General features: G+C 34.5%; 1 protein-coding gene across 3 annotated transcripts in view; it reads right to left on the bottom strand.

Moving 5' to 3' along the window:
• Positions 1-26,728, bottom strand: part of LOC136030997 (synaptotagmin-4-like) — a 340,989-nt gene that overhangs the window by 301,389 nt on the left and 12,872 nt on the right. Inside the window, exon 1 of one of the 3 annotated variants that reach the window (XM_065710158.1) lies at positions 15,489-15,604. The exons of the other annotated variants lie outside the window; for them this stretch is intronic. Coding sequence (XP_065566230.1) covers positions 15,489-15,528 — 40 coding nt within the window. The 5' untranslated portion in view covers positions 15,529-15,604. Of the gene's footprint in view, positions 1-15,488; positions 15,605-26,728 lie in introns of those variants that run through there. 3 annotated transcript variants of the gene reach the window in all.

The raw sequence follows: 26,728 nt of genomic DNA on the forward strand, positions 1-26,728 counted from the left end.
CCCCCAAAAAAATCCTTATAAATTCATATAAAATTGTTCAGATAGTTAGACAATTTGGGCATAAAAACGTAATTTCTGAGGCATCAGGGACCCCCCCCCCTTCTCCTACAGATTAACCCGTCAGTCCTCCTCCAAAATCAAGTGAATAAAAAATCAAGCGAATCAATTTGTTTAAATGAAGCTTTCAGGTAGTCTACATTAGATATTTATTTTCGATGGACTTCGTGACTTTTTAGCAAGGAATGTGCCATTGAATGCGCGGTGGCATTGCTGCCTTTGAAACAAGAAAGCTCAATATGGAGATTCTGACATTTTAAAATTAAGTTGCTTTCTTAGAATTTTCAGTCGATAGTAACTTGGCCTTCTTTGTGGCCAAATTGAAGTTTGCCGCCAAAAAGTAACGAAAACTCTACTTAGCTGTGGCACAATCTTTCTACACCCTTATAAAAGGCACTAGAACTTTTAATTTCCGTTCCAATAACTCTTTTCTTGATTTTCTAGGACAATTGGCTCGAAATGATAGCCTCTAGTAAAAACGAAAAATAGAAAAACAAACGAACAAGCATCTTCTTTCTAACAAAAAAACTCTACATGTTTGTAGACCAAACTTGAAACCTTTACAACAAGGTTCTCTGATATACTGAACTTGATGGTATAATTTTCATCACGATCAAGACCTGTTGAGGGTGTGTTCTCGCTTTTTCGAAAAGGAGGGGAATTTTCTCAAGCTCTAGATTTTGATCGGTAACTTTAGACTTGATGAGTTTCACACGTTTGAAATTGGCATCAAAATTCAACTCTTTTAGGGCTTTATTATTATCCTTTGATGGGGATTCGTTATGATAATAATGAAAATTAGAATGGGGTTCGTTATGGGAATTACCGAACTCGTTAGATAGGGATATCACAAGTAGTTGCGATTTAAGTGAATATAAAAGGATTTGAAGAATGGATTTTTTTAAGTATGGTTTTTTATGATAAATTAAAAGGGTATTTAATTGAAAAAATAAAACAGTATTCAATGATTAATATTAAAAATTTATTTTGACGGATGTGTTTCAAGGAAGGAGTTGAGTATTAAGTTAATGGTATCAGAGTACATGATGTTATAATTATATTTCGTTTGTTAAAACCCTTGTGAGGTTAATGATAATTTTTTTGGATTTATTTGACTATTCCTCCTCCATTTCATGCTATGGCATTTGGAAGGGATGGGTCTACGTTAAAGATTTTGTTTATAATTGATATTAAATAAATAAATAATATATAAGAAATTTATAAAAAATAAACGGCTGGCTGGCCCCATCTCAAAAATATTTTCTTAAAACAATGAAAATTAATTTTAGAGATCCAAAGGGGTTTATCCACTGGGGCCGAACTTGCCGTTATCTAGTATTATGCAACCGGAATGTACGGAATGTACCGGAATGTCCGGATTGCAACCGGATTGCCGTTATCTAATGTACGGTTCGGTTCGTGATTTCTGTTGAGTTTGCCATTTCATTTTTTGTTTCTGCGTTTGAAATAGAGGTAGAGAAATGGTAGAGAAGGGTATGACTCCGAAGCTTTGATTGTTTTTCTCATTGCTAAAGAAAAAATTGGAGCTTACCCTTTGCTCCTTTCCTAGTAGCGATATTAGAAAACTGGCCCAGGCCCGAAAATTAACTTTTGAACGAAAATCATTATACATGTTTATTCTTATGAATAAACCATGAGGAGCAAATAAAGGTATATTACCAGGTACTTACACAAGAGGTCTTTTTCATAAGGAAGCGGTATTCAAAATACTTTCAATATTTTGAATAATAAGTGCCAAGAAATTCAATACAACTTAGGATCTTGGGGATTTTGGATCCTGAAGCCCCCCTGCGTAGGTCCTTTTATATGACATTAGGTTTTGTATATATTTTCTTTCATAGGATACAACCCTTTATAAATTTAGACATGTTGACAGCTTCAATGTCGTATTTGGCTCAATAACAAACTAGAGTCACAATCTAGGTCGATGACAAAGTTGTTATCCCACCTAACTTTGGAGGGGGTGCATTTTGTACCTTGTTTGAAGCAAAATTTTGGAAGAACTTTCCATCTATCGCTTTCATAAACCCTGCGGTAGCACATTGGATTAATACTCTGATTGTCAATACAGGGCCCAGGGTTCGATCCCCAGTGCTGGAAGACTGGGAGACAGGATTGCTAACTGTCCCTTGAAAAATAGACCCAGCAGCTAAACCATCGATTTGAATCCATATGCGCCACCAATGGCTCTGGAGGATCTTTATCGTTCTTTTTATTCAATTAATGTCGTTATAATGTATACCAAGACCCCCCCCCAGCAAAAATTTCCTTACCAATTATTTGGAAAACAACAGGTATATTACATTATCAAACAGTTCGTGGTAACGAACTGTAGTAAGGAGCGACCCGGCTCAATAGTAACCAAAACTCTAAAAAATGGAATTTTCATACCAATACCTACATCAAAAGAATCGCATTTTAATGCTAATTTTAAATATATAAGTTTCATCAAGTTTAGTCTTACCCATCAAAGTTACGAGCCTGAGAAAATTTGCGTTATTTTAGAAAATAGGGGGAAACGACCCCTAGATCTCATAGAATCTTAACGAAAATAACATCATCAGATTCAGCGTATCAGAGAACCCTATCGTAGAAGTTTCAAGCTCCTATCTACAAAAATGTGGAATTTTGTATTTTTTGCCAGAAGGCAGATCACGGATGCGTGTTTATTTGTTGTTTTTTTTGTTTTTTTGGTTTTTTTTTCCCCAGGGGTGATCGTATCGACCCAGTTGTCCTAGAACGTTGCAAGAGGGCTCATTCTAACGGAAATGAAAAGTTCTAGTGCCCTTTTTAAGTCACCAAAAACATTGGAGGGCACCTAGGCCCCCTCCCACGCTAATTATTTTACCAAAGTCAACGGATCAAAATTCTGAGATAGCCATTTTATTCAGCGTAGTCGAAAAACCTTATAACTATGTCTTTGGGGACGACTTACTCCCCCACAGTCCCCATGGGAGGGGCAACAAGTTACAAACTTTTGACCAATGCTTACATATAGTAATGGTTATTTGGAAGTGTACAGGCGTTTTCAGGAGGATTTTTTTGGTTGGGGGAGGGGTTGAGAAGAGGGGGATATGCTGGGGGAACTTTCAATCGATAATTTGTCATGGGGGAAGGAAATCTCCATGAAGGGAGTGCAGGATTTACTAGCATTATTTAAAAAAACAATGAAAAAATAAATATGAAAAAGTTCTTTCAGCTGGAAGTAAGGAACAGCATTAAAACTTAAAACAAACAGAAATTATGACCCATTTGAGGGGCTCAGCTCCTCCTAATACCTCGCTCTTTACGCTAAAGTATCTTTAGTAATTTCAACTATTTATTCTACGGCTTTTGTTATTCTGGGGTCATTCTTAATGAATTGGGACGAAATTTAAGCTTTAGTGTAAAGAGCGAGGATATGACAAGGGGGCGAACCCCCTCATATATGTAATAAAAATATGAGAATGCAAAAGTTCTTTACGTAAGCTAATTAATAAGTTACGTAAATCTTTTACTAATAAAAATATTCGTAAAAAATTAAAAGTTCTAGTTGCCTTTTTAATTAACCAAAAAATCGAAGGGCAACTAGGCTTCCTCCCCCGCTCTTTTTTTCTCAAAATCATTCGATCAAAATTATGAGAAAGCCATTTAGCCAAAAAAAAATGCAAAATTCGTTTTAATTATTCCTCTGCGGAGAGCCAAAATCAAAACATGCATTGATTCAAAAACGTTCAGAAATTAAATAAAAAAAAACAAGTTTTTTTAACTGAAAGTAAGGAGCGACATTAAAACTTAAAACGAACAGAAATTACTTCGTATATGAAAGAGGCTGCTTCCTCATCAGCGCCCCGCTCTTTACGCTAAAGTTTTTTACTGTTTTAAAAAGAAGAATTGAGAGACAGAGTCAAACTTTAGCGTAAAGAGCGGGGCGTTGATGAGGAAGCAGCCTCTTTCATATACAAAGTAATTTCTGTTCGTTTTAAGTTTTAATGTCGCTCCTTACTTTCAGTTAAAAAAACTTGTTTTTTTTTATTTAATTTCACATAAGGATTTACACCATCGGTATGATTAGAGAACTTTCACAAGTAGGCTAGACGCCCTTCCGATGTCCCTACTAACTTCTCAGCACAAAGATATCTAACTGCGTCTTCTATGAAGCTAGGTCAATATCTGACTCAATTGAGGCAAAAACTGGGTCTTTGGCCCCTTGAACCAGTTTCACAACTGACATGAAATTTATTAGGCCAGTACCTTTGGCCAGTCGGACAAGAACACGAGACTGGTAATTTTCAGCGGCATATCGTCTTCTCTGACTTTCGCAAGAAGGTACTCAGACATAACTGAAACTTATGAGGTAGGTAATTTAGGCCATGGACACAAAATGATTGGTTTTGGAGATCTAAACCATTTCTGAGCTTCACCTAATTTCCGCATCAAGGTTCTGATATTTACTTGAAGTTTCGTAAGCAATTAGCAACAGTCAACTAGATTTTGATCAAGCCTAGAACTTCGCAGCCTAGGCACGAGCAGGCTTCAATATTTGGCTTATCGATGACTTCTGTTGACCTCAATGACTTCAATCGTTGACATCGATGACTTCAAGCCACGATGAGTGGCTTGTAAGCACTAATCTTAAATCATGGTCATCTTGAGCGATGAAAGATTACATAATAGGGCTTAGTGCTACATATTTTATTCACCGCCGATGTATTTTAAGGTAGACAAATTTCTATGCGGCAGCACAACAATTCACAATTATTGGTAAAGTTGCTGATTTGTTGGTAGTTTGTCGGTGATAGACTTAGAAGCAAGTTGGTATTACCATCACATACATCGGAAATAAATAACTTTTGCTGTGTTTCAAGGCAAAGTAACACAGTATTAGCCAGTATATATAGTATCGTTTAAAAGTAACAACATTGAGTTGGCGTCAGGAAATACAAAATAAAATTGGTCTTCAGCAGCAAAAGCAAACTTTTTTGATTTTTTTTTAAGGAAAAATTCTTCTGTCAAAAATATTTCAGAGGTTAACAACTAAAGCGCTTAGCCCGATTAAGCAGGAAGGAGTATATACAACCAGAGTATTCCTCTCCCATCATATTTATCAGTGAAGCCAACAAAAAATTTTGCAACAATTTACCTTGCCAAATCAACATAAGCCAGCTATTATTTGTTTTAAGTTTCATTTATTCATTTATAGTAGGTTCATTTTAAATTTTCCTGAGTATTTGACTATTTTGCTGCTCTCAGTTTCAACGACGCCCCGTACCATTTCTTAAATTCTTTTTAACATTTGTTTTTTTACATTTATTTGTTTATACTATCCATTCATTTTGGATCAGCTGCGCATGCTTTTAGGGACAATTCCCTTTTGTGTAGCAGTACAGCTCAGGAAATACAGGGATTTAAAAAAAGACTTTTTCAAAGACTTCGAACCAATGGCTGTGTCAGCATTTTTACTCGATAATGTTTTCCCTGTTTGGGCCAAAATTGATATTTTGTGGTGCAAAATGGTAAAAAACAGCCCTTTATATGTTATGATCTTATTCCTTACAGAAATAATACTAGAACTATCACCTTCCACTCGATTAAACCCTTTGGTAATTCTGCGAGAACTGGTTCAGTAAAGAAAAAGTAAATTATCTGTGTAGACATCTATAGTCATTTTCCTAAAGAAATCAAGAAAAAAAATTCTGTATTTCACTAGATAAAGGACTAACATCTCCACTCTGGAGAACAAATAAACGTTCAAATGGAGATGAGTTCATTTATGAGACAGTGGACACAGATACAAAATCTGGATATTTTGACCACATATACAGCGATCATGATCAGCATATATAATAAAGCATTAAAATTTAAACTGAAATATTTCTACGGAACAAAATAATTAGTTTTATATATGTTAGTTTTAATTTTAATACTTTAGTGTATCTGCTGATGACGATTGCTGTATTTACGATTGAAAAATCCAGACTTTTGTATCCTTTTTCACTGTGTAATAAATGGGCTCATCTCCAGTTGAATGTTTATTTGTTCATCATAGAAAGGCAGTGTAGTCTTGGGAAAAAAAAACTAATTCAAGGTATTGCGTCGGAAATACCACCCTGGAGACTTTCATATCCGAATGTGTTACAATATTTTTCTTTAAATTGCAATCTTTTTTTTTAGAGTATTTCCCTCTTACTTTAATAAAACCTCAAATAAAATTTATTCTCATAGTTTTTGATAGATAGCATTGAAGTCAATAAATTTAATGTATTTGGAATTAGTATAAACATTAACTTCTTTTATGTTCCATTTTTAGGGTTCTAGTTAGTATCGATACGAAGGCAACGGGCCTGTGTGGCCTTAGTCTTGACTTATATCCCTCACAATAATAAAAATAACTATTTACAAGGGTGACTCTTCGGTTTTTTTCCACCACCATGAACCGCTTGGTTTATTTTTATTTGTGTTTATTATTTAAATATATTTGTTATATATATATATATATATATATATATATATATATATATATATATATATATATATATATATATATATATATATATATATATATATATATATATATATATATATATATATATATTTATTTATTTATTTTATATTGGTATATTAATTTTATTCAGTAGAGCTTGATTTTTCCAATGAAATTTATTTAGGCTTCTGTAATTTTGAAGACCACACTGCCTTTCCATGACGATAAATAACAGTTCAAATAGGGATAAATCCTTTTATTATACAGTGAAAAAAAAATCAGAAATATACATGGCATTTACTTATTGTTTTTTTTTCACTTTCTAATAAAAGAATTTATCCCTATTCGAGCTGTTATTTATTTTGGATTATCACTAACCAATTTCTTTTTTCATTTTTTCTCTTTCGATTAATATATTTCTCTTTTATTTAGTCTTTAAGGTAACTAATCTAGAAAGAAATCCTTCCGGCTTACCATTCCTTTTTTGTTTACATTTGCTACTCCTTTAAGGTGTTTTTCTTGAGATTTCAATGTCAAAGAGGCTTCATTTTTCACACAAACAGCCTTTCCTATCTTTTCCTAAACAAATTGAATAAGACACAGCGCCTCCCACATAAAAGATGTTATGTCTTTGAAATTCAAAAGGATATTGCGATCCAAGAGTATTTCCATCATGAAAACAAAACTTTTCATGTTTTCCAGAATATGTGTCAGAAGTATGGGAGATACAAGAGATAAAGGTATAAAAACAGGGTGGTGCTAGTCTCACCACAGAGCTGGATCTAGGGGCAGGAGGGCAAGCACCCAGGAGGGGCGTCTTTTGGGGGGAGGGAAGGCAGTTTTCTCCTCAAAAATGTGGGGGATAATTATCGAATATCCCATACCCCTTGATTATCAGGATACGAATTCGCCTTGATGCACAATAAAAATGCAGGGGATTCACCCTTGCTGCTTAATGTCAAGACATACACAAATTAACCTAAATTACGGACCGATATGTTGCTTGAACCTACCCCAATCCTATTTTTGAGTTTATACTGCCTATCCCAAAGACACCAATTAGGAGGAGGTGGATAGGAATTAGCCCCCCAAATTTTTGAAAATATATTTCTGATATTTTCTTTCAAAAATGGCCATTTTTGTATGCTCATCTATAAAAAATGAAAAAAATGCTTACCCCCTCCCTAAAATTTCATGAGCTGGCCCCGTCGCCCCGGAATCGAACTGAATAATTTTTTAAATAAGAAAACGGAATAGATATTAACTAGATTCACTTTTGTTTCAATTCTTGGCCCTAAAAAAGCTTTTTGGACCTTTATTCTTTGGCTACGACAGATCTGCCGAACTACCCCCCCCCCCCCTAGTCTTCGGCCAGTGACAATACTTAGAAACGTTGTAAATCTTTTTCTTTTTCTTCAAGCTAAGCACTTTTAAACCCCAAGAAGTTACTAGCTTCCGCCACGAACTGGAAGTTCCTCATTTAATTACTTCTTAAAGCGCTCAAACGTATTTTCTCTCGTCTATTCTCTGCCCTTCTCCTACTAGTAATTATCTTGTTTCCGCTCTTTTGTTTTTTCAGAGACGGGAAATCGGTCATAAAAATGGGTCATTTATCCCTTTGTTTACTTTCTCCAACAGTTTTCGTAAAATTCAGAAGTGTCAGTAAAAGCCAAATAAATGAAAGACAAGTTGTATCTATAGAAAGGGCTGCACTAGCTAATAAATTCCATGGGATTTAGTCACTGCTTTCTAACTTGAAAGGCCTCAAACAGACGCTTGATATAGCAGAGGATCTATAACAAAAATTTTCTAAACTCACATATGAGAACATTTCGCTGACTGCGTGCACTGGACCGATAAGCTAAAGAATAGGTTTGTGTCAGTCGGCAGGTCTAAACATACGCTGATACTACTACCCCAACATCACTACCACAACCTATCAGATCATAGTATTGACGAAAAAACCTCACTTTGGCACCCCTTAGAGTCTGCTCCCGGAGACGAATGTCCACTCTTGCCCTTCCCCGTTAGTGCGCCACTGGTCAGACGCACCGTATTACTACTATTCTGCTACTACTAAAAGCTTACTGCAACACCAAGCGACATTAGGCCAACACAGCTATGCGCGCTTCTCTTTTACCCCAAACTATTAAAAAATTGACTATTTTTCTGTCCCATGAAGTTCCATATTCTTTCAAATCGCTCCTTGTGCACCCCCCTCCCATTTAGATACAAACTGCTTTTCATTTGGCTTTAGATGGATCAAACAGTTCGTTGTAACGAACTGTAGTAAGGAGCGACCCGGCTCAATAGTAACCGAAACTTAACAAAATGGAATTTTGATACCAATAATTACACTAAAAGAATCGCATTTTAATGCTGATTTTAAATATATATGATTCATCAAGATCAGTTACACAGAACAAAAGTTACGAGCCAGAGAAAATTTACCTCATGTTAGAAAATAGGGGGAAACACTCCTAAAAGTCATACAATCTTAACTAAAATAATACCATCAGATTCAGAGCATGAGAGAACCTTTTAGTAGAAGTTTCAAGCTCCTATCTACAAAAATGTGGAATTTCGCATTTTTGGCCAGAAGACAGATCACGGATGCGTGTTTATTTGTTTTTTTGTTGTTGTTTTTTTTCCCAGGGGTGATCGTATCGACTGAGTGGTCCTAGAATGTCACGAAATGGCTCATTCTAACGGAAATAAAAAGTTCTAGTGTCCTTTTTAAGTGACAAAAAAATTGGAGGGCACTAGGCCCCCTCCCACGCTCATTTTTTCCCAAAAGTCACCGGATCAAAATTCTGAGATAGCCATTTTATTCACCACAGTCGAAAAACCTAATAACTATGTCTTTAGGGACGACTTACACTCCTGCAGTCCCCGTGGGAGGGGCTGCAAGTTACAAACTTTGACCTGTGTTTACATATAGTAATGATTACTGGGAAGTGTACAGATGTTTTCAGGGGGATTTTTTTGGTTTAGGGGGAGAGTTGAGGGGGGGGGGGTTACGTGGGAGGATATTTCAATGGAGAAACTTCTCATGGGGGAAGAGAATTTAATGAAGGGGGCACAGGACTTTCTAGCATTATTTGAAAAAACAAGGAAAAAAATATGAAAAGTTTTTCTACTGAAAGTAAGGAGCAGCATTAAAACTTAAAACAAACAAAAATTATTACGCATATGAGGGGTTTACCTTCTCGTTATACCTCACTCTTTACGCTAAAGTATTTTTAGTAATTTCAACTATTTATTCTACGGCCTGTGATTCAGAGGCCATTCTTAAGGAATTGGGACAAGATTTCAACTTTAGTGTAAAGAGCGAGGTATCGAAGACGGTTGAACCCCCTCATAAACGCAATAAAAACATACGAATATGGAAGTTCGTTACATAAGTTAATTCGTAAGTTACGTATATTTTTTACCAGTGAAAACGCTTATAAAAAATTAAAGGTTCTAGCTGTTTTTTTAAGTAATCAAAAAATTGGAGGGCAACTAGGCCTCCTCCCTCGCTCCTTTTTCTCAAAATCTTCCGATTAATTGCAATTAATTAATATGCAAATTTGGTTTTAATTATTTATGTGCGGAGAGCCAAGATCAAAACATACATTAATTCAAAACGTCCAGAAATCAAGTAAAAAAAACAAGTTTTTTACATGAAAGTAAGGAGCAACATTAAAACTTAAAACGAACAGAAATTTCTCCGTATATGAAAGGGGCTTTTCCTCCTCAACGCCCCGCTCTTTACGCTAAAGTTTGTTACCTTTTTAAAAATAGAGTTAAGAGAAAGAGTCAAACTTTAGCGTAAAGAGCGGGGCGTTGAGGAGGAAAAGCCCCATTTATATACGGAATAATTTCTGTTCGTTTAAAGTTTTAATGTCGCTCCTTACTTTCACTTAAGAAAAAATAGTTTTTTTACTTAATACTTGTTAGAATTTATGTATTTCCTTTCTTAATTCTAATACTATGCTTAGAACTTTCTCACAGCTTAGTGATCTTACTGCTATGTAATATAGTAAGTCTTTTGATTTTGTGTCTGTATCTTTCAACATGTCTCTGAACTGTTTATGATTGAGACTATATATATGAAAAAAATTTCAACTGAAAGTATGGAGAAACATTGAAATTTAAAACGAAGAGAAATTATTCCGTATATGAAAGGGGCTCTCCCTTCCTCAACGCCTCGCTCTTTACGCTAAAGCTTTTATTATTCCATAAAGTAGAGTTGGGACAAAGAGTCAAACTTTATCGTAAAGAGTGATGCGTTGAGGAGGGGGTTAATTTCTCTTTGTTTTAATTTTTAATGTTGCTCCTTACGTTCAGTTAAAAAAAACTCGTTTGTTTTAATTAATACTTTCTAGAATTTTATGAATTTCCTTTCTTAATTCTAATACTCTACTCAGAAGTTTCTAACAACTTAGTGACCTTACTGCTGTGTAATATGGTAAGTCTTGCGATTTTGTGTTTGTATCTTTCAACATATCTCTGAACTGTTTTTGGTTAAGATTATATAAAAAAAAGTTTTTTTCAACTGAAAGTAAGGAGCAACATTAGAACTTAAAAGCAAACAGGAATTATTTCGTATATGAAGGGTGTTGGCTCCTCCTCAACACCTCGCTCTTCATGCAATTTTTTTAATACTTTCGAAAAATAGCTTCTTGTTGTTCCAATTGAACGACCTTGGGTTTCAGGAGTCGTTCTTAAGGAATCGGGACAAAATTCAAACTTTAGTGTAAAGAGCGAGGTGTCGAGGAGGAGGCAACCCCCTTCATATACGTAAGAATTTCTATTCGTTTTAATGTTGCTCCTTACTTTCAGTTGAAAAAACCTGTTTTATTTAATTTCTGATAGTTTTTTAAATAATGCCAGGAAATCTGGCCCCACCTCCACAGAGAAAATTCCCTGTTCACGGATATATCATCTAGACAATTCAATCACAGTGAAAATTTACTCAGGAGAACTACTTTTAAGAACTCCACGCATAAAATTGAGATGGAAAAGATAAAGCAAAAAATATAAAAATAATTTTGTATAAGAATTCTGGAAAATATCCTCAGTGCGTAATTTCCTCTGACAAGTTTAACCCCCTGGAAACTTCCCTCGCCATGAAAAGTTCCCCTTTTAAAAAAAAGCAGAAAATTCGTTTTCTCGCCCTAAAGTTTAAGCATGCTTCGGAATAACAAATACTGTGCGTTGACAATGGGCAACTTTTGTAACTTAAAGGCTTTTCCCCTGAGGAGTAGGGTTGTTATGTTCTATCCAAAGGAATAGTTAGCGGGCTATTCAACTATGATGAACAAATTGACTGTCTTCAAATTTTAATCAGACAATTTTGAAGAAGAAGGGGTGGGGAAGAGGGCCTAGATGCCATCCAGTCTTTTTGGTCACTTAAAAAAAGCACTAGAACTTTTAATTTCCATTTGAATGAATTCTCTCGCAATATTCTAGGACCACTGGGTTGATACAATCACCCTTGGGAAAAAAACAAAAAACCAACAAACTGAAAAAAAAATAAATAAAAACGTATCCGTGATCTTGTTTCTGGCAAAAAAAAAATGCAAAATTCCATATTTTTGTAGATAGCATCTTGAGGCCTCTATAGTAGGGTCCACTGATGCGTTAAATCAGATGGTTAGATTTTCATTAAGATTTTATGACTTGTAGGGGGTGTGTCCCCCTTTTTTCTATTATAAGGCAAAAAAAGCCTTTTCTCAGGCTTTTAATCTTTGATAGGTAAAACTAAACTTAATGAAACATAAATATTTGAAATCAAAATTAAAATATGGTTCATTTGACACATCTATTGGTCTCAAAATTCCATTTTTTAGAGTTTCTGTTACTATTAGCTGGATCACTTCTTGCTTGCAGTTCGTTACTACGAACTGTATGATTATAGCCAAAGAAAGAGTAACTGAACCCTGTTCCTTAAACAGCTTATTGCTTTGTCTAACGTTTCAAAAAAAAGCTGATATAGAATTAAACAGAAAATAAAGCTACTATCATTCACAAAATGCCAAATAACAAATATTATGCGTGAGCAATGGGCAATTTTTTTTAACTTAAGGACCTTTCCTCTGGGGATTTTGGGGGGGAGCTTCATTTTATATCCAAAGGCATCATTATTGGGTTTTTCAACTGTGGTGAACAAAATGGCTATCTCGAAGTTTTAATCGGACGATTTTGTAGAAAAGGGTGGGAGAAGGAGCCTAGTTTCCCTCCAATCTTTTTGGTCACTTAAAAGAGCACTACAACTTTTAATTTTCGTTTGAATGAGCTCTCTCACGATATTCTTGGACCGCTGGGTCGATACTATCACCCTTGGGGAAAAACAAGAACAAACAAACTAAAAAAACAAATAACACGCATATGTGATCTTTCTTCTGGGAAAAATATAAAATTTTTGCATGTTCCAGATAGCATAATGAAACCTCTACAGTAGGGTTCTCTGATACGCTAAATCTGATGGTGTTTCCCCCTTTTTAAAGAAAAGAAGGCAAATTTAGAAAAACGTTTCAAAAAAAGGTGGTATAGATTTAAACCGAAAATAAAAATATCATTATTCACAAATTTGAACTACGCATTTTTTGATTATATTCAGTCCAGAGTTGATAAAAATAGTAAAATAACATAGATTGGAAGTAATCAATGGAGATTCACTAATAACAAGAAATACTGATTGCTAGGCTTTCATAAATCAGCATTTGATTCCTTTTTCAAGCAGAATCAATAATTATTATAGACAATAGTAACTTTGAACTTATCATTTCCAAAACTTATTTGATAACTTATGTCTAATCATTCGCGTATTCACTATAAGTTTTCCAATGCTAGTTTACTCTCGGTGCTGTTGCTCAGACAACGCGGTTGAGAGGGAGAAACTCCTTCTGAAGAGATGCAACTTAACAGCATGAGGCTCAATCTTTGCTGTCATTGGTAAAAACTTCTTCGAATTAATTGTTTAAGTACAAAGGACAGTGAAGAAGAAATCTGACTGTTTGAATAAATTAAGCGGAATTTTAACCATAATTGTTAAAAAAAACTAGGATATATCAGGAATTCAATTTTCAATAAAAAAAAATGTCCTCATGTACAGCTATGCAGCCTTCATCAGTAGCAAGCCCCAAATAAAAAAAAGAGACGTAGGTGAAAAATCCGCGAAAAATAAGCTAAAAATATAGGGGACCGAACAATTTAAGAGAGTATAGTTGTTGTCTTTGAGAATAATCGGCTTGTTAATGTTAAAATTTTTATTAGCTCTGTTTTTTTTTAACGTTTCAGTTTGGCAATACTGGCAATACTTTTTTTTATCATTTACTTATATTGAACGTCTTACTGATTAAAACAGGCTAATGAATTTTACTCGATGAAAGACAAAACCTGTATTTATTATTCTGATCTGTTTGATTTAGCAAAGGGAGAAGGATTTATTTTGGGGTAGGGAAAGCAATTATGAAAAAAGCGAAACACTGGTGAACTATGTGATAACTGTTACAAACGTCATTAACATCATGTCCTTCTAAATAAATAGCAGCCCTAGAAACCCTCCCTTTCTGCCCCTCCTGTGTGCTTTGCTACTTCTGGATAGAAAGTCTAAAAATTATAACAATGAAGATAATTTTAAACTAGCAACAATAGGAAAACCATTCTCACTTCTTTCTTAGTAGAGAATTTTTATGTTCACTCTCGGTTTAATTGAGCCCCTCCCACAATGTTTGGATACAGTTCTAGGCTATGCACCAAGTTTACCGATTCTGGTGGCTTTCAGGCTCTTTTGTGCTTATTTATCATCCTTGGGACATATTCACAGATGGGGAGGAATCAATTAAACTAAAACTAAATATTAAAAATCAATTAGAATTAGATTCTTGGATAGGAATGAGATAAGAAGTTTTGGCTAATCGAATAAAATAGTTTACTAAATGACTAAATTATGTTAATTTGAAATTACAGCAGCAGGCTATTCTAATTTTACCTGGAAAATCTATTTGTTTTGTAAATATTTTTGTTTATTTTTTCTCACACAAAAAAAGACAACAATGACCTTAATTTGAACATATTCCGTGGCTCACGGCACATGGAATTAAAACTACAAATCTTCTGAAAATCAATGGCTTATATTCCATGATTAACTTTTAACTGTTTTTTATTTTGTTTACTTAATCCTTCCAATGCATGTTTTTTTATATTTTCAAATGTAGACAAATCGTGGAAAGCAAGCTTTAAAGCTGTTGCTAATCTGTAACTTTAATTCAAGGTATCACGGAATAAAAAATGGAATTAAATTTAATCTCCCCTCTTTGCAGGCAGGGGCAGATACAGAATTTATGTTTGGGTTGGACACCAACGAAACTTGAACACCCCCTAGGTATTTTTGCCTCCAAACCACAAACCACTGTGTATAATATAAATTTCGACCATCTGGGAAGGGGTGCAAGTGCCACTATCACCACCCCTCTTTGTAATACTCGGTAATGGTCTGGAATAGTGGCTCTCTTGAATCATATATGATAGAAACAGGAGACTGTCTACTTTATGTTCATTTTTATGGCTTAGTCACATTTTTGACAATTCATCCCAAAGCCCCCCTCTAATGGTCTCATACAGCCCTAGTTTATACAAAAAAAAGATAGAATTCTTACTTTAAAATATGCAGCAAGCATCAATGAACCACAATTCTTAATTTTCGCAATTATTATCTATTTCTGATTAAATTTTGACCAATTTTAATGTTAGTTGTTTTTCTTTACATAGCCTATGGCTATACGAGACCATTAGGGGGGGGGGGTGGCTGGGTTATGAATTGTCAAAGAAGGGAACAAAACCATGAAATGAGAATGAAATTACAAAAAAACTCTCCTTCTGAAGAGCTGCTATTCTGGGCCTTTTCCTAGGAATCTAATTTCATGTTTTTTTTCTTCTGAAAATGGAACAAAATTACCTGCAAAACTCACAACATTGGCTAGGATTTCTAATACCATTTAAATGCAATCACAAAATGTCACATTCTACATGCTAACTCCTTAAAAAGCCATAAAGTGTGGAAACCAACTAACCTAGGTTCAAAAAGGAACTTTCACCTTAGTGGGAACAATGGGGCTATTGCGCCTGCGAAAATTTGCTGGGAAACTAAGCTAGCATATGAAAAAAAGTCCGTATTTGGACGAATATTCACGTTGCTTCTGTTTCATATCAGAGATGAAAAATTCAGGCTCGTAAAAAAATTTTCAAGGTACCAATGAGATCAAAATAAAGTCCCTTCTTCGTCCTGTGGACCCTCTTAGGTGTATTCATACCTAGAACCGTTTAAAAAAAAAAAAAAATTTAATTAAAAATTATAAAGCTTTTAGAGCAATATCACATTCCTGGCAGTGTGGCTACGTTCAACCGTGAAAATATATACCCAAAACTAACTTGCTAAATCTGACAACAATTATTGGTCTCATGTTTCAATTCTAAATTCTTGGTTCAACCTGCCTAAGACCAAATGTATTTGCTAATTTTCAAATATATTTGCTCAACCCAGCGTGATGAACATGGTAGAACCTCCAGCAGATTGACTCTAGTTTGGCATTGTGGAGTGACAGGTAGGAGTGAGGTGTAGCATAAGTGGGAGATGGTACCGTCGGCAATGAAGGGGGGGGGATTAATGCCAGGTTTTTCTTCTCACTCAATTGGACCATCTGTCTTGGCTTTGTCTACAAATAACTGTATAAATTAGATGTCAACAGTATGTTGATTCCCAAAGACAATTGTACCTTTAAAAGAAAACTATAACTTCTTAAGCTGTTTTGCGCCACATGATTTTAGCTAAAATTTTACTGTTTTTTACAAGTACTAAAAATTACGTAACTGTATATTGAGTTCTTCTCAATTGAAAATTGAATTTCCGTTTGTTTCTTAATTTTCAAGGTATGAGCTGTTGTTTAAATTTCTGATTAATCGATTCAAAGAATTGGATTTAATTTTCACTATCTTTAGCGCTTTAAAAATAAATAATGATTTTGTGAATTAGTAAAACTGTATTATTGGCACTTTTCCTTTGAGTCATCTTTTGTAAATTTTATAGGAAAACTTCAAAGAATTTCGTTTTCAATTAAACATAGCGTCTGGAATTCACGAAGCTAAGTCGCTTGGTTGTTTTTGCAACACACGTTTTGCCGCTTTTATGTCACTTTAAGGTCGGGTTCTTGATGTGAAGTTTTTACTGAATTATGCAATTATTTCTAAAGAATATATTACAAAAACAAAGATACAAAGATTGAATATAATTATAATATTGTTATATTTGTTGGATTATTATATTATAATTATTATTATAATAATTATTACACACATTATTACATTATAGTTTATAATTGTTATATAACATAATAATTATTATATTATACAATATTCAGCAAATACAAAGATACAAAATATTCATTATTTTTAAAGATATAAAAACAATTACGATGATGAATAGTATGTAGATGAAAAGGATCCATTCCATTTATATAGATAAATACCTCTCTGGTTCTCTGCTGTAAAGCTTTGGAAAGAAAAAAGAGGTAAAGAATATGGTAATGGACGCTACAGTCCCTGACGGTAGTTCTGATCTTCGTTTCCTGGCCCTTCAGCTAGGAAGTGCAATTGGGTGGTTGGGGGCTAGCCATCTTGTGCTTTTGCACACCCTTCCTGTTTACCTTTGCCAGATTAGTCCAGGTACCCATTTAGAGGTGGGTCGACTCTGGGTGACCTTTGCAGAGTCATGCCACTGACCCCCATTCCAGACAAATAGCCAGCGGCACTAGGACTCGAAGCCCTGTTCTCTCGGACATAGAACTTCAGGTATAGCTAGCACTTACAGGTTTTATTAGATATTACGCCCTTGCAGGTTCATATTTAGGTACTGATGAATAGTAAAATGAAATAAATCATTTTTAGTAATTCGACTTTTTTTAGAATATATTGCTTCTAGTGGATTATCAATAGGGGAACGCACTTGTCCCAGTCCGTTTAGATTTTGAAAATACCTCTTTTTAGTATCTTCATTGAAAAAAAAAACTGTCCCCATAATTTGGAACAAAAATTCATTCTCCATCGGAACAAACTGAATAACAATTCTTACACCCCCCCCCCACATTACGTGAATATGCGTTCTTCTAATGCCAATGCATTAAATAGGACTAAATACCTAGGTTCCCCTCGTTTCCTAGAATAGCAATACAAAGATCAATAAAGGTGAATAATTTAACAAAAAATCTGAGCTGGAAAATATAAAGAGCGGGAGCGAATTAGATAGTCATATTGTATTGGAAACTTAAAGCTGTTTAAAAACTATTAAATAATTATAAGAGGATTTATTTCTTATTCAGAACCTGTATCAAAGTTGATATTGCCACCATTCTTGAGAGTTAAATGTAGGGGCGTTGCTAGATATTTTGAAAAAGAGGGTGGATGTCAGCTTAATAAGATATTTTGATAAAAAGGGTGGAGGTCAGCTTAAATAAGGGAGGAGTTTACAATAATCTGCCACAATCTTACTTTGAAATTTCTTCAGAAGATTCTTTCGGGAGCAGATCTTTTTAGGGGGCACTCTCCTACCTATTGTAACGGTATCTAAGGTTAAGTTTTTGAATATTTGCAGTTTTTTACGGTTATTTACATTGAGATGAATTTGCGATAATTTACTGTAACATTATCCTAGACGGTTCCTTGAATTTGGTGCTGATTGACATGAGCTTAAATAATAATTTTGATGAATCCTAAGACGAGTTAGGTTAATGATTTATAAAAACAAATGGGTATAACTCCACTATATTGTTTACGGGAACGCAGCAGTTGAGAAGAGGAGGAGGCTTTAAAGGAACCAAAAATGGACAAAAAACCCGTTTTGCGTCTGATTGGTTTGAAATTTATATTGAAAGCAACAAAATTGAAAATGCATCAGGTAAAACACAGTGTAAGCAAGTAGGCTTTTAAAGCAAATTGCATTTTCAGAGGCCAGGAATCGATCCGCACAGTATCGGTTCTACCCTCTCAAAACCCTGATTAGCCCAGGACAAAACCCTGATTAGTTCCCTTTCCCCTGTCTCCCGTAAAATGGTCAGGCCAAATTTTAACAAAATTTTAATTTATTAACAAAAGTATTTTCCATTTATGAATTAATTTAGAAATTGCTATTTAATTTTTAGTTTAATATTAAATTATTTAATTATTATTAATTATTTTAAGTATTAAGTTATTTTGTTTTTTAGTTTATTATTATTTTATTGATTAATTAATTTATTTATTAATTGTTTTTATTTATTTACTGTGCCCTTTGCTTTATTTTAATATAATTAAATGCCAAAAATTACAAAATAACTATAGGCTAACTGTTATATTATTTATTTGAAATTTTGCGAAATTTCTGTGCCCGGCTAAAGCTCCCCTTCTGTTCCCTCCCTAAAACCGCCTTTGGATTCGTAGGTCACGAAGGACTGATGAAATAGAGGAGTACGGAAGAATACTAGATACCATCATAAAGAGCATATCTAGGGGGCGGTTACTAGATTTGAACCCCTCCCCCTGAATTTTTTTCCGGATCGTAAAAACGTAAAAAGAAATTAATGTAAACAAGTTTTTGATGCGTTTTTCAAAGTTTTTTTGCACCCCCTTCCCAGATACAAAGTACCTCCACACCCCCCCTCCCCCGGTTAGAAGTCCTAGATATGTTCTTGGCCATTATAAAATAAATGGGGGGGAACTCAAAGCTGAGCCGTGAATAAAACTGTGTGCAAGCTATATTAAAATTCACTTCGATAATAAATATCGACGAAGTCGATAATAGGCAGTAACTGCGTCATCAAATGCCCTTATTGGAAGCTAGTTCGACCAGGTTCGTAAGAAAATAGGCAGTAACTGCGTCATCAAATGCCCTTATTGGAAGCTAGTTTGACCAGGTTCGTAAGAAAATAGGCAGTAACTGCGTCATCAAATGCCCTTATTGGAAGCTAGTTTGACCAGGTTCGTAAGAAAATAGGCAGTAAATGCGTCATCAAATGCCCTTATTGGAAGCTAGTTTGACCAGGTTCGTAAGAAAATAGGCAGTAACTGCGTCATCAAATGCCCTTATTGGAAGCTAGTTTGACCAGGTTCGTAAGAAAAAACAGTTATTTTATTTGTACTAGTGGTAATTAGTAGTATTAGCAGTAATAATAATAAGTGATTAATTCTAATTGCTAATTAGTAAATAATTGTCTAAATCAATACTTACTTTTGGATTACAAATAACTGTCAATTATTAGTATTAACGCTATTTGCAGCGAAAATCCTTTCCAAAGCAAAACGTTAAGAGCCAAGCAAAGTTAAGAGCCAAAGCAAAAAGTTAAGAGCCAAAAGTTAAGAGCCAAGCAAAATGCTTTGAAGCTAAAAAAAGTTGCACTTCGATAATGTGGACCTAGTGTAGAACCTAAGAAACTTAACGTGGAAAGTCAGGTTCTGAGGGCTCAAGTATTCATGAAGCCACATTTTATTCCTTATTATTATTCTCAGAAATAACATCAATGGATAGTTAGAGTAAGAATTAAACACACCATTATTTTGTATATTCATAGTCCGTGGACAACAGTCTATTGAATTCTGTTCAATTTTACTCAACTTCTTATTTTCAAAATCGCTTTTAAAAAACGCTTTCTAGCAGTAAAACTTTATCAATTATTTTCAGAACTTATGAATAGTTCATCCAGAAATTTTATTGTGTTACTGCTATATTGACTTTTCCAAACCTATTACAATCTTACGTAACGCAAAAATCTATGTAATGCTCCATTCTGCTTGGAACTGCCTCAGAAGCGGTTTTAGGGAAGAGAGAGAGGAGACACTTGCCCCGGGCGTGTGAATTTTAGTGGCATAAAATTCCAAACAATTAATCTACCGGTTTAATCATTTTGTAATTTTGTTTTTATCAAAAGAAATTGGGAAGTGCAGTTATTAAATGAAAATAAAAGACTTTTTTCGGAGTGGGGAATTTTTAACGAATAAAAAAAAAATTAATTCAATTTGTTACTTTTTTACGAGTCGGACAAACACTTCGGGGGGAATCAAACCCACTAACACCACCACCCCTCCCAACGGATACGATTTGCTTGGAGAATTCACTAAACTTGGAATGGGGGATCCTACTCCTCCAAGGGACGCAATTTACGAATATTTAACTCCGTGGACCTCGGAACAAGCATGTATTAGAACTATTTACCACTGCTCCCAAACTCTAAGTGAGTTCAGCACTACCCAGAGATCAGTTAAAGAAATGGCCCCCATCCCTCCTTCTATTCAGTCTCCATCAACTGGTATGGCTAAATTAATGAAATAAAATGCTACCATTCATGGAAAATAATGAGAAAAAATATTATTTTTTCGTTAATCTCCCAAGAACAATGAAAATGAAATCTGATTGATTGATTTGGCAATACAAAAATTTATACAACCATATATATCTTTAAGAAGTTAGAAAAGTTGGAAACTGTAAAACATTTATGTTCAATTATTCAGTTTTTGACAGTAGCAGGTGCTAAATTAAAAAAAAAAGAAAAGAAAGTTGAGTGAAAAATCAGCAAAAAATTAGCTAAAAACACAAGACACCAAACATCCCAAGAAAGTACACCTTTTCTTTGAAGTGACAGTTGTCTTTGGAGATCAATAAATTATTCATGTTTGAATTTCTATGTATAAAAAGCGCTGTCAAACTTGACAAAATTAGTTTTCTTGTTTATTCCCACAGTTCAATGTGATAAAAGTGGCGAAAACGAGATACAGCCGTAAAAGTTTCACTGTTTCAAAACTAAAGAAAGAAAAATAACAGGAAGTATTGAGTCTCAGATACGAGTGGACCTAAGATGGGGCCCGGGGGGCAAAACATTTTTATATTTTGATGTCTTTCGGACTTCAAAGAATGGTCATCATTTATATTTTTGGCTTACGCTGAATTTGTCTGAGTTAATGACAAACTGAATTAATAAAGTAATTATAGAAGTTGCGTAGTAGTAATGATGGTAGAGGAAATGAAGAAAACGGGATTTGCTCAGTATCACTGAATTGGAATTTGGTCAGTTCTTGAGTTTGTGCTCGAACCAGTCACGAGATTAGGTGTGTTTTTTTGACGACAAAAGAACTCGAAAGGAAGAAAAAACGAGGATATTTACAGCCAGCGAAAATGAAAATGTACTACACATATTTCGGCCGAGACCTCCACTCGGCTGTCCTCAATGCAAAAAAAAAAGAAATAAATTCAAATAAATACTTCTCATTTTGTCATGCTTAGCCAGTGTGGTCTGGGAAATTATTGGTGTGTTTTGTTCCTTTTAACTGTATTTTCCAGATGTGCAGAAGATCAATTTGATATAAAAGAGTCTAATTTAAGTAATATATTCATTCTAAATAATGTGCAAAGGTCACAATATCTTTGGGCAGGGGGAATCAGCTTTTTCCCAGCACCATCTTTCGGACGAACTTTAGGAAGGGTCCAATTATTTTCTTAGGTATAATTTTCCTTTTTTCTACTTGAATCAGCTATAGAGGTTTTGTAGCGAGTCATGATAATCAGGAAAAGGGGAGGCTAGTGGAGACTAATCCACGTGGGGCTATGGAATATTACCAATCCCCCTAAAATTCTAACCCAAGGACAAATAAATGCTCACACTTATAAAAATCATTGTTACATAATTTTGAGATGGTGCGCAATACATTCAGTCTCTCTAGACCAATTAAGAAGTCCTTTCCACCAGAAAGAGCTTTGGAAAGCCAAGGTTCGTTATATAGGACATTTACAAGGTCTTAACAAGGTAAATTGGATTCCTGTTTTACAAGACAAAGCAGACTCTAGAGTTTCCTTAGCATCAAAGAAGATTCGGGGAATATTCATTCACCTAGAAAAAAAGCTTCTTGGGGGGTCGTAGGAACAAAGATAAGGCAGGGAATTTCATCTTTCGAAATTATGCTTTGAAAATATTAGCCATTTTGTACCAAAATCGACTGAATAGCTTAAGTGTCATTTTAGCTTTAATTTAGGGGTTTGGGAATCAATATATTCTGAGGGGGGAAAACACTGCAGAGAAGTTCAAATATGACTCAGTTTTATCGAACCTTTTTCATTAACAGATATGTTTAAAAACTATAGGAAACTTTAAAAATAAAATTGAATTAGTAACATCAATTTGGTTTTTCTTTAGGGTGCTGGGATTCAGCAATCCTCCTGAGATAAAGAATCTGTAGAGAAAGTCGATTTTGACTCTCTATTATAGAATTTTTTTAAACAAATATGTTTTAAAGCATATGCAGTAGGGAATAATTTTATTATGTTTCAAGTAAAAAAAAATGAACAGTTATTTGTTTGTAGCAACTTTGGAAATAAAACTAAATAAATAGCATAAATCCCATTTCAGTTTCTATTTAAGTAATTGGGAGTCCTACTTCTCTTTCGGAGGGAGAAGACTGGAGAGAAGGTCGAATTTTTATTCCGTTTTATATTTTATTTTATTCGGCTTTTTCCGAAACATGTATGTTCCTAAGGTATAGAACATAGAGAATGTCTAATTTAGCTCCGTTTTGTATTTTTTTAAACAGATATATTCAGAATTTTAGTCTATTTTTAGAACAAAATTGAATAAATAGCTTAAGTATCATTTCATTTTCACTTTGGGGGGCTGGAATTCAATAATTCTCCTGAGGGTAACAGATCTGTAGAAAACTAATTTGATTTCATTTTTTAAAAAGTGTTTCTCCTGTTGTAAGCTATATTCAATCAATCAATTTATTTATAGCCCATCTACAAAAAAGAGGGTGAAACGCCCATAAGATGTAATAATAAGAGAAAAACAATAAAAAAGAGCTATAAATAAATACAAATCAACACCAACAAACAGTTAAATAAACAATGCTGACCATGGATGAGATACTATCGACAAAGAAGAACGAAAATCATGTAGCCTTTTATCAATAGCACATATAGGCGAAACTAGGTGGAATTTATTCATTAAGTAAGTATTTTTAGTCTAAGGAGGGTAAAACTGCCAAACCGGACAAAGAGAAAGGAGATGAGGTACAACTAGGCTATTATAAATTTTCGCAAGATTTAATTTATCTATGTGTTTAATATTAGATACAACTGAAGCATAAGCAATTCTCAGTTTTTCTTCAAGTTTTCAAGGGAGAATTTCTCAGTTTCTTTCATATTTTTTCCAATAGGCATTCCAAGGTAAACTAATTTTTGAGAAAGAGGAACTTGAGCATTAGCTTATGATAAAAAAAAATAGGGTCATTTGTCTCTTTAAAATGGAAAGCTACAACAGTAGGTTTTCTACATTGAAAGAAATCCCAATATCTTTATATTCATTGTGAAGCTGATTAAACACGTTTTCAAATCAAACAGTTCGTGGTAACGAACTGTAGTAAGGCTCAAATAGTAACCGAAACTCTAAAAAATGGAATTTCGATACCAATAGTTACATCACAAAAATCGCATTTTAATGCTGATTTTAAATATATAACTTTCATCAAGATTAGTCCTACCTATCAAAAGTTACGAGCCTGAGAAAATTTGCCTCATTTTAGAAAATAGGGGAGAACATCCCCTAAAAGTCATACAATCTTAACGAAAATCACACCATCAGATTCGGCGAATCAGAGAACCAAATCGTAGAGGTTTCAAGCTCCTATCTATAAAAATGTGGAATTTCGCATTTTTTGCCACATGACAGATCACGGATGCGTGTTTATTTATTATTTTTTTTTCAGGGGTGATCGTATCGACCCAGTGGTCCTAGAATGTCACAAGAGGGCTCATTCTAACGGAAATTAAAAGTTCTAATGCCCTGTTTAAGTGACCAAAAAATTGGAGGGCACCTAGGCCCCCTCTCACGCTCATTTTTCCCCAAAGTCACAGGATCAAAATTCTGAGATAGCCATTTTATTCACCATAGTCGAAAAACCTAATAACTATGTCTATGAGAACGACTTTCTCCCCCGCAGTCCCCATGGGAGGGGTTGCAAGTTACAAACTTTGACCTGTGTTTACATATAGTAATGGTTACTGGAAAGTGTACGGACGTTTTCAGGGAGATTTTTTGGTTTGGGAGGGAGAGTTGAGGTGGGGGGGTTACGTGGGAGGGTCTTTCCATGGAAAAACTTCTCATGGGGTAAGAAACTTTCAATGAAGGAGGCGCAGGATTTTTTATCATCATTCAAAAAAAACAATGAAAAAATAAATATGAAAAGTTTTTTCTACTGAAAGTGAGGAGCAGCATTAAAACTTAAAACAAGCAGAAATTATTGCGCATATGAGGGGTTTACCTCCTCGTAATACCTCGCTCTTTACGCTAAGGTATTTTTAGTAATTTCAACTATTTATTCTACGACCTTTGTGATTCAAGGGTCATTCTTAGGGAATAGGGACAGAATTTAAGCTTTAGTGTAAAGAGCGAGGTATCGACGAGGGATGAGCTCCCTCATATACGCAATAAAACATACGAATATAAAAGTTCGTTATGTAAGTTAATTCGTAAATTACGTATATTTTTTTACTAATGAAAATGTTCGTAAAAAATTAAAATTTCTAGTTGCCTTTTTAAGTAATCGAAAAATTGGAGGGCAACTAGGCTTCCTCCCTCTCTCCTTTGTTCTCAAAATCTTCCGATTAAAACTATGAGAAAGCCATTTAGCCAAAAAAAAAAATTAATATGCAAATTTCGTTTTAAATATTTATGTGCGGAGAGCCAAGATCAAAACATGTTTTAATTTAAAAACGTCCAGAAATTAAAAAAAAACAAGTTTTTTTAAATGAAAGTAAAGAGCGACATTAAAACTTAAAACGAACAGAAATTACTCCGTATATGAGGGGCTTTCCCTCCTCAACGCCCCGCTCTCTACGCTAAAGTTTTTTACTGTTTTAAGAAGTAGAGTTAGGAGAAAGCGTCAAAGTTTAGAGTAAAGAGCGAGGCGTTGAGGAGGAAAAGCCCCTTTCATATACGGAGTAATTTCTGTTTGTTTTAAGTTTTAATGTCGCTCCTTACTTTCATTTAAAAAAAAAACTTGTTTTTTTTATTTAATCCACCAAAAGTACGGCTTAGATTCAAAACGTCATCTGCAAAAGTTATTAAAGACAAGTTAAATCCATGGTGAATACAACTAAAATTAACAGATATTCTGGGAGATGTATGTTGAAATTATAGAGGGCTGGGAGTCATTTTCTTGTAAGGGGACACAGCTGTAGAGAATTTCTAATTGGACCTCATTTTAAATAGCTTTTTCTCTTATTTGAGCTAAGCTATAAATAGTATTGCATTGGGACACCGAAAATAGTAGTAGCTATACGAATTGTTACTGTATATTATATATACAAAATGAAGGTTACAGAGTTAACTCAGTTTAACTAGTTAATAGTCTGATAAATCTGTTTCGAACCGCATCAATTAAATGATGGGGGCCTCCTACGTGTGTTCATGTTTCTTTTTCTTGCTTGAGGTCGACAAAAATGCTTCTTCGAATAAGAATAAGAGACTGCTCGAAGAGACAAAACCAAGCATATTAAACAAGATTTAAAAATAGAATTTTACCCAACAACAAGCACTACAACTTTTGAAAATACCTTTCAGGAGAGTGGCACTAATGAAATCGGTCTCTGTAGCTGCTACGGAAGAGAAGTCAGAATTCTCCTCGGAAAGGGGAAGGGCAAGTCGGGGCGAAAGGGGAAGTCGGGGAAAAGGGGAAGGGGAAAGGGAATTTTCCTCGGAAAGGGCGGAAAGGGGAAGTCGAAACCTTCAAAGTTTGTATTTTGAGCCTTGAATTTCCCTACTTTTCTATGGGATGAGATGATATACTATCCTCTGCATATCAGTTTATTTCTTTTCATCATCAAGAAATAAGACTGAGAGGGCGGCAGCCCCTTGGCATATAAGATGGAAGCATTAATGTGGGCATGTTTAAAATGTAAGGTTACTTTTACACACATTTGTGTTGTGTGACTACATATTTCCTTTTGTATATTATAAATTTAAAACATTTAAAAAGTGATATTATATCCGTAGGGGATTATAATTTATGTTTGAGGGTGGGGAATAGAGTAATGATCAGAATTTCTCTTAATTATCATTACTACTACTACGAACAGCTCACCACAGCACCAAGTCGCCTCAGACCTACACAGCTACGCTTGCTCCACCT

The sequence above is a fragment of the Artemia franciscana genome, chromosome 9 (genome assembly GCF_032884065.1).
Source record: "Artemia franciscana chromosome 9, ASM3288406v1, whole genome shotgun sequence".
NCBI lineage: Eukaryota > Metazoa > Arthropoda > Branchiopoda > Anostraca > Artemiidae > Artemia > Artemia franciscana.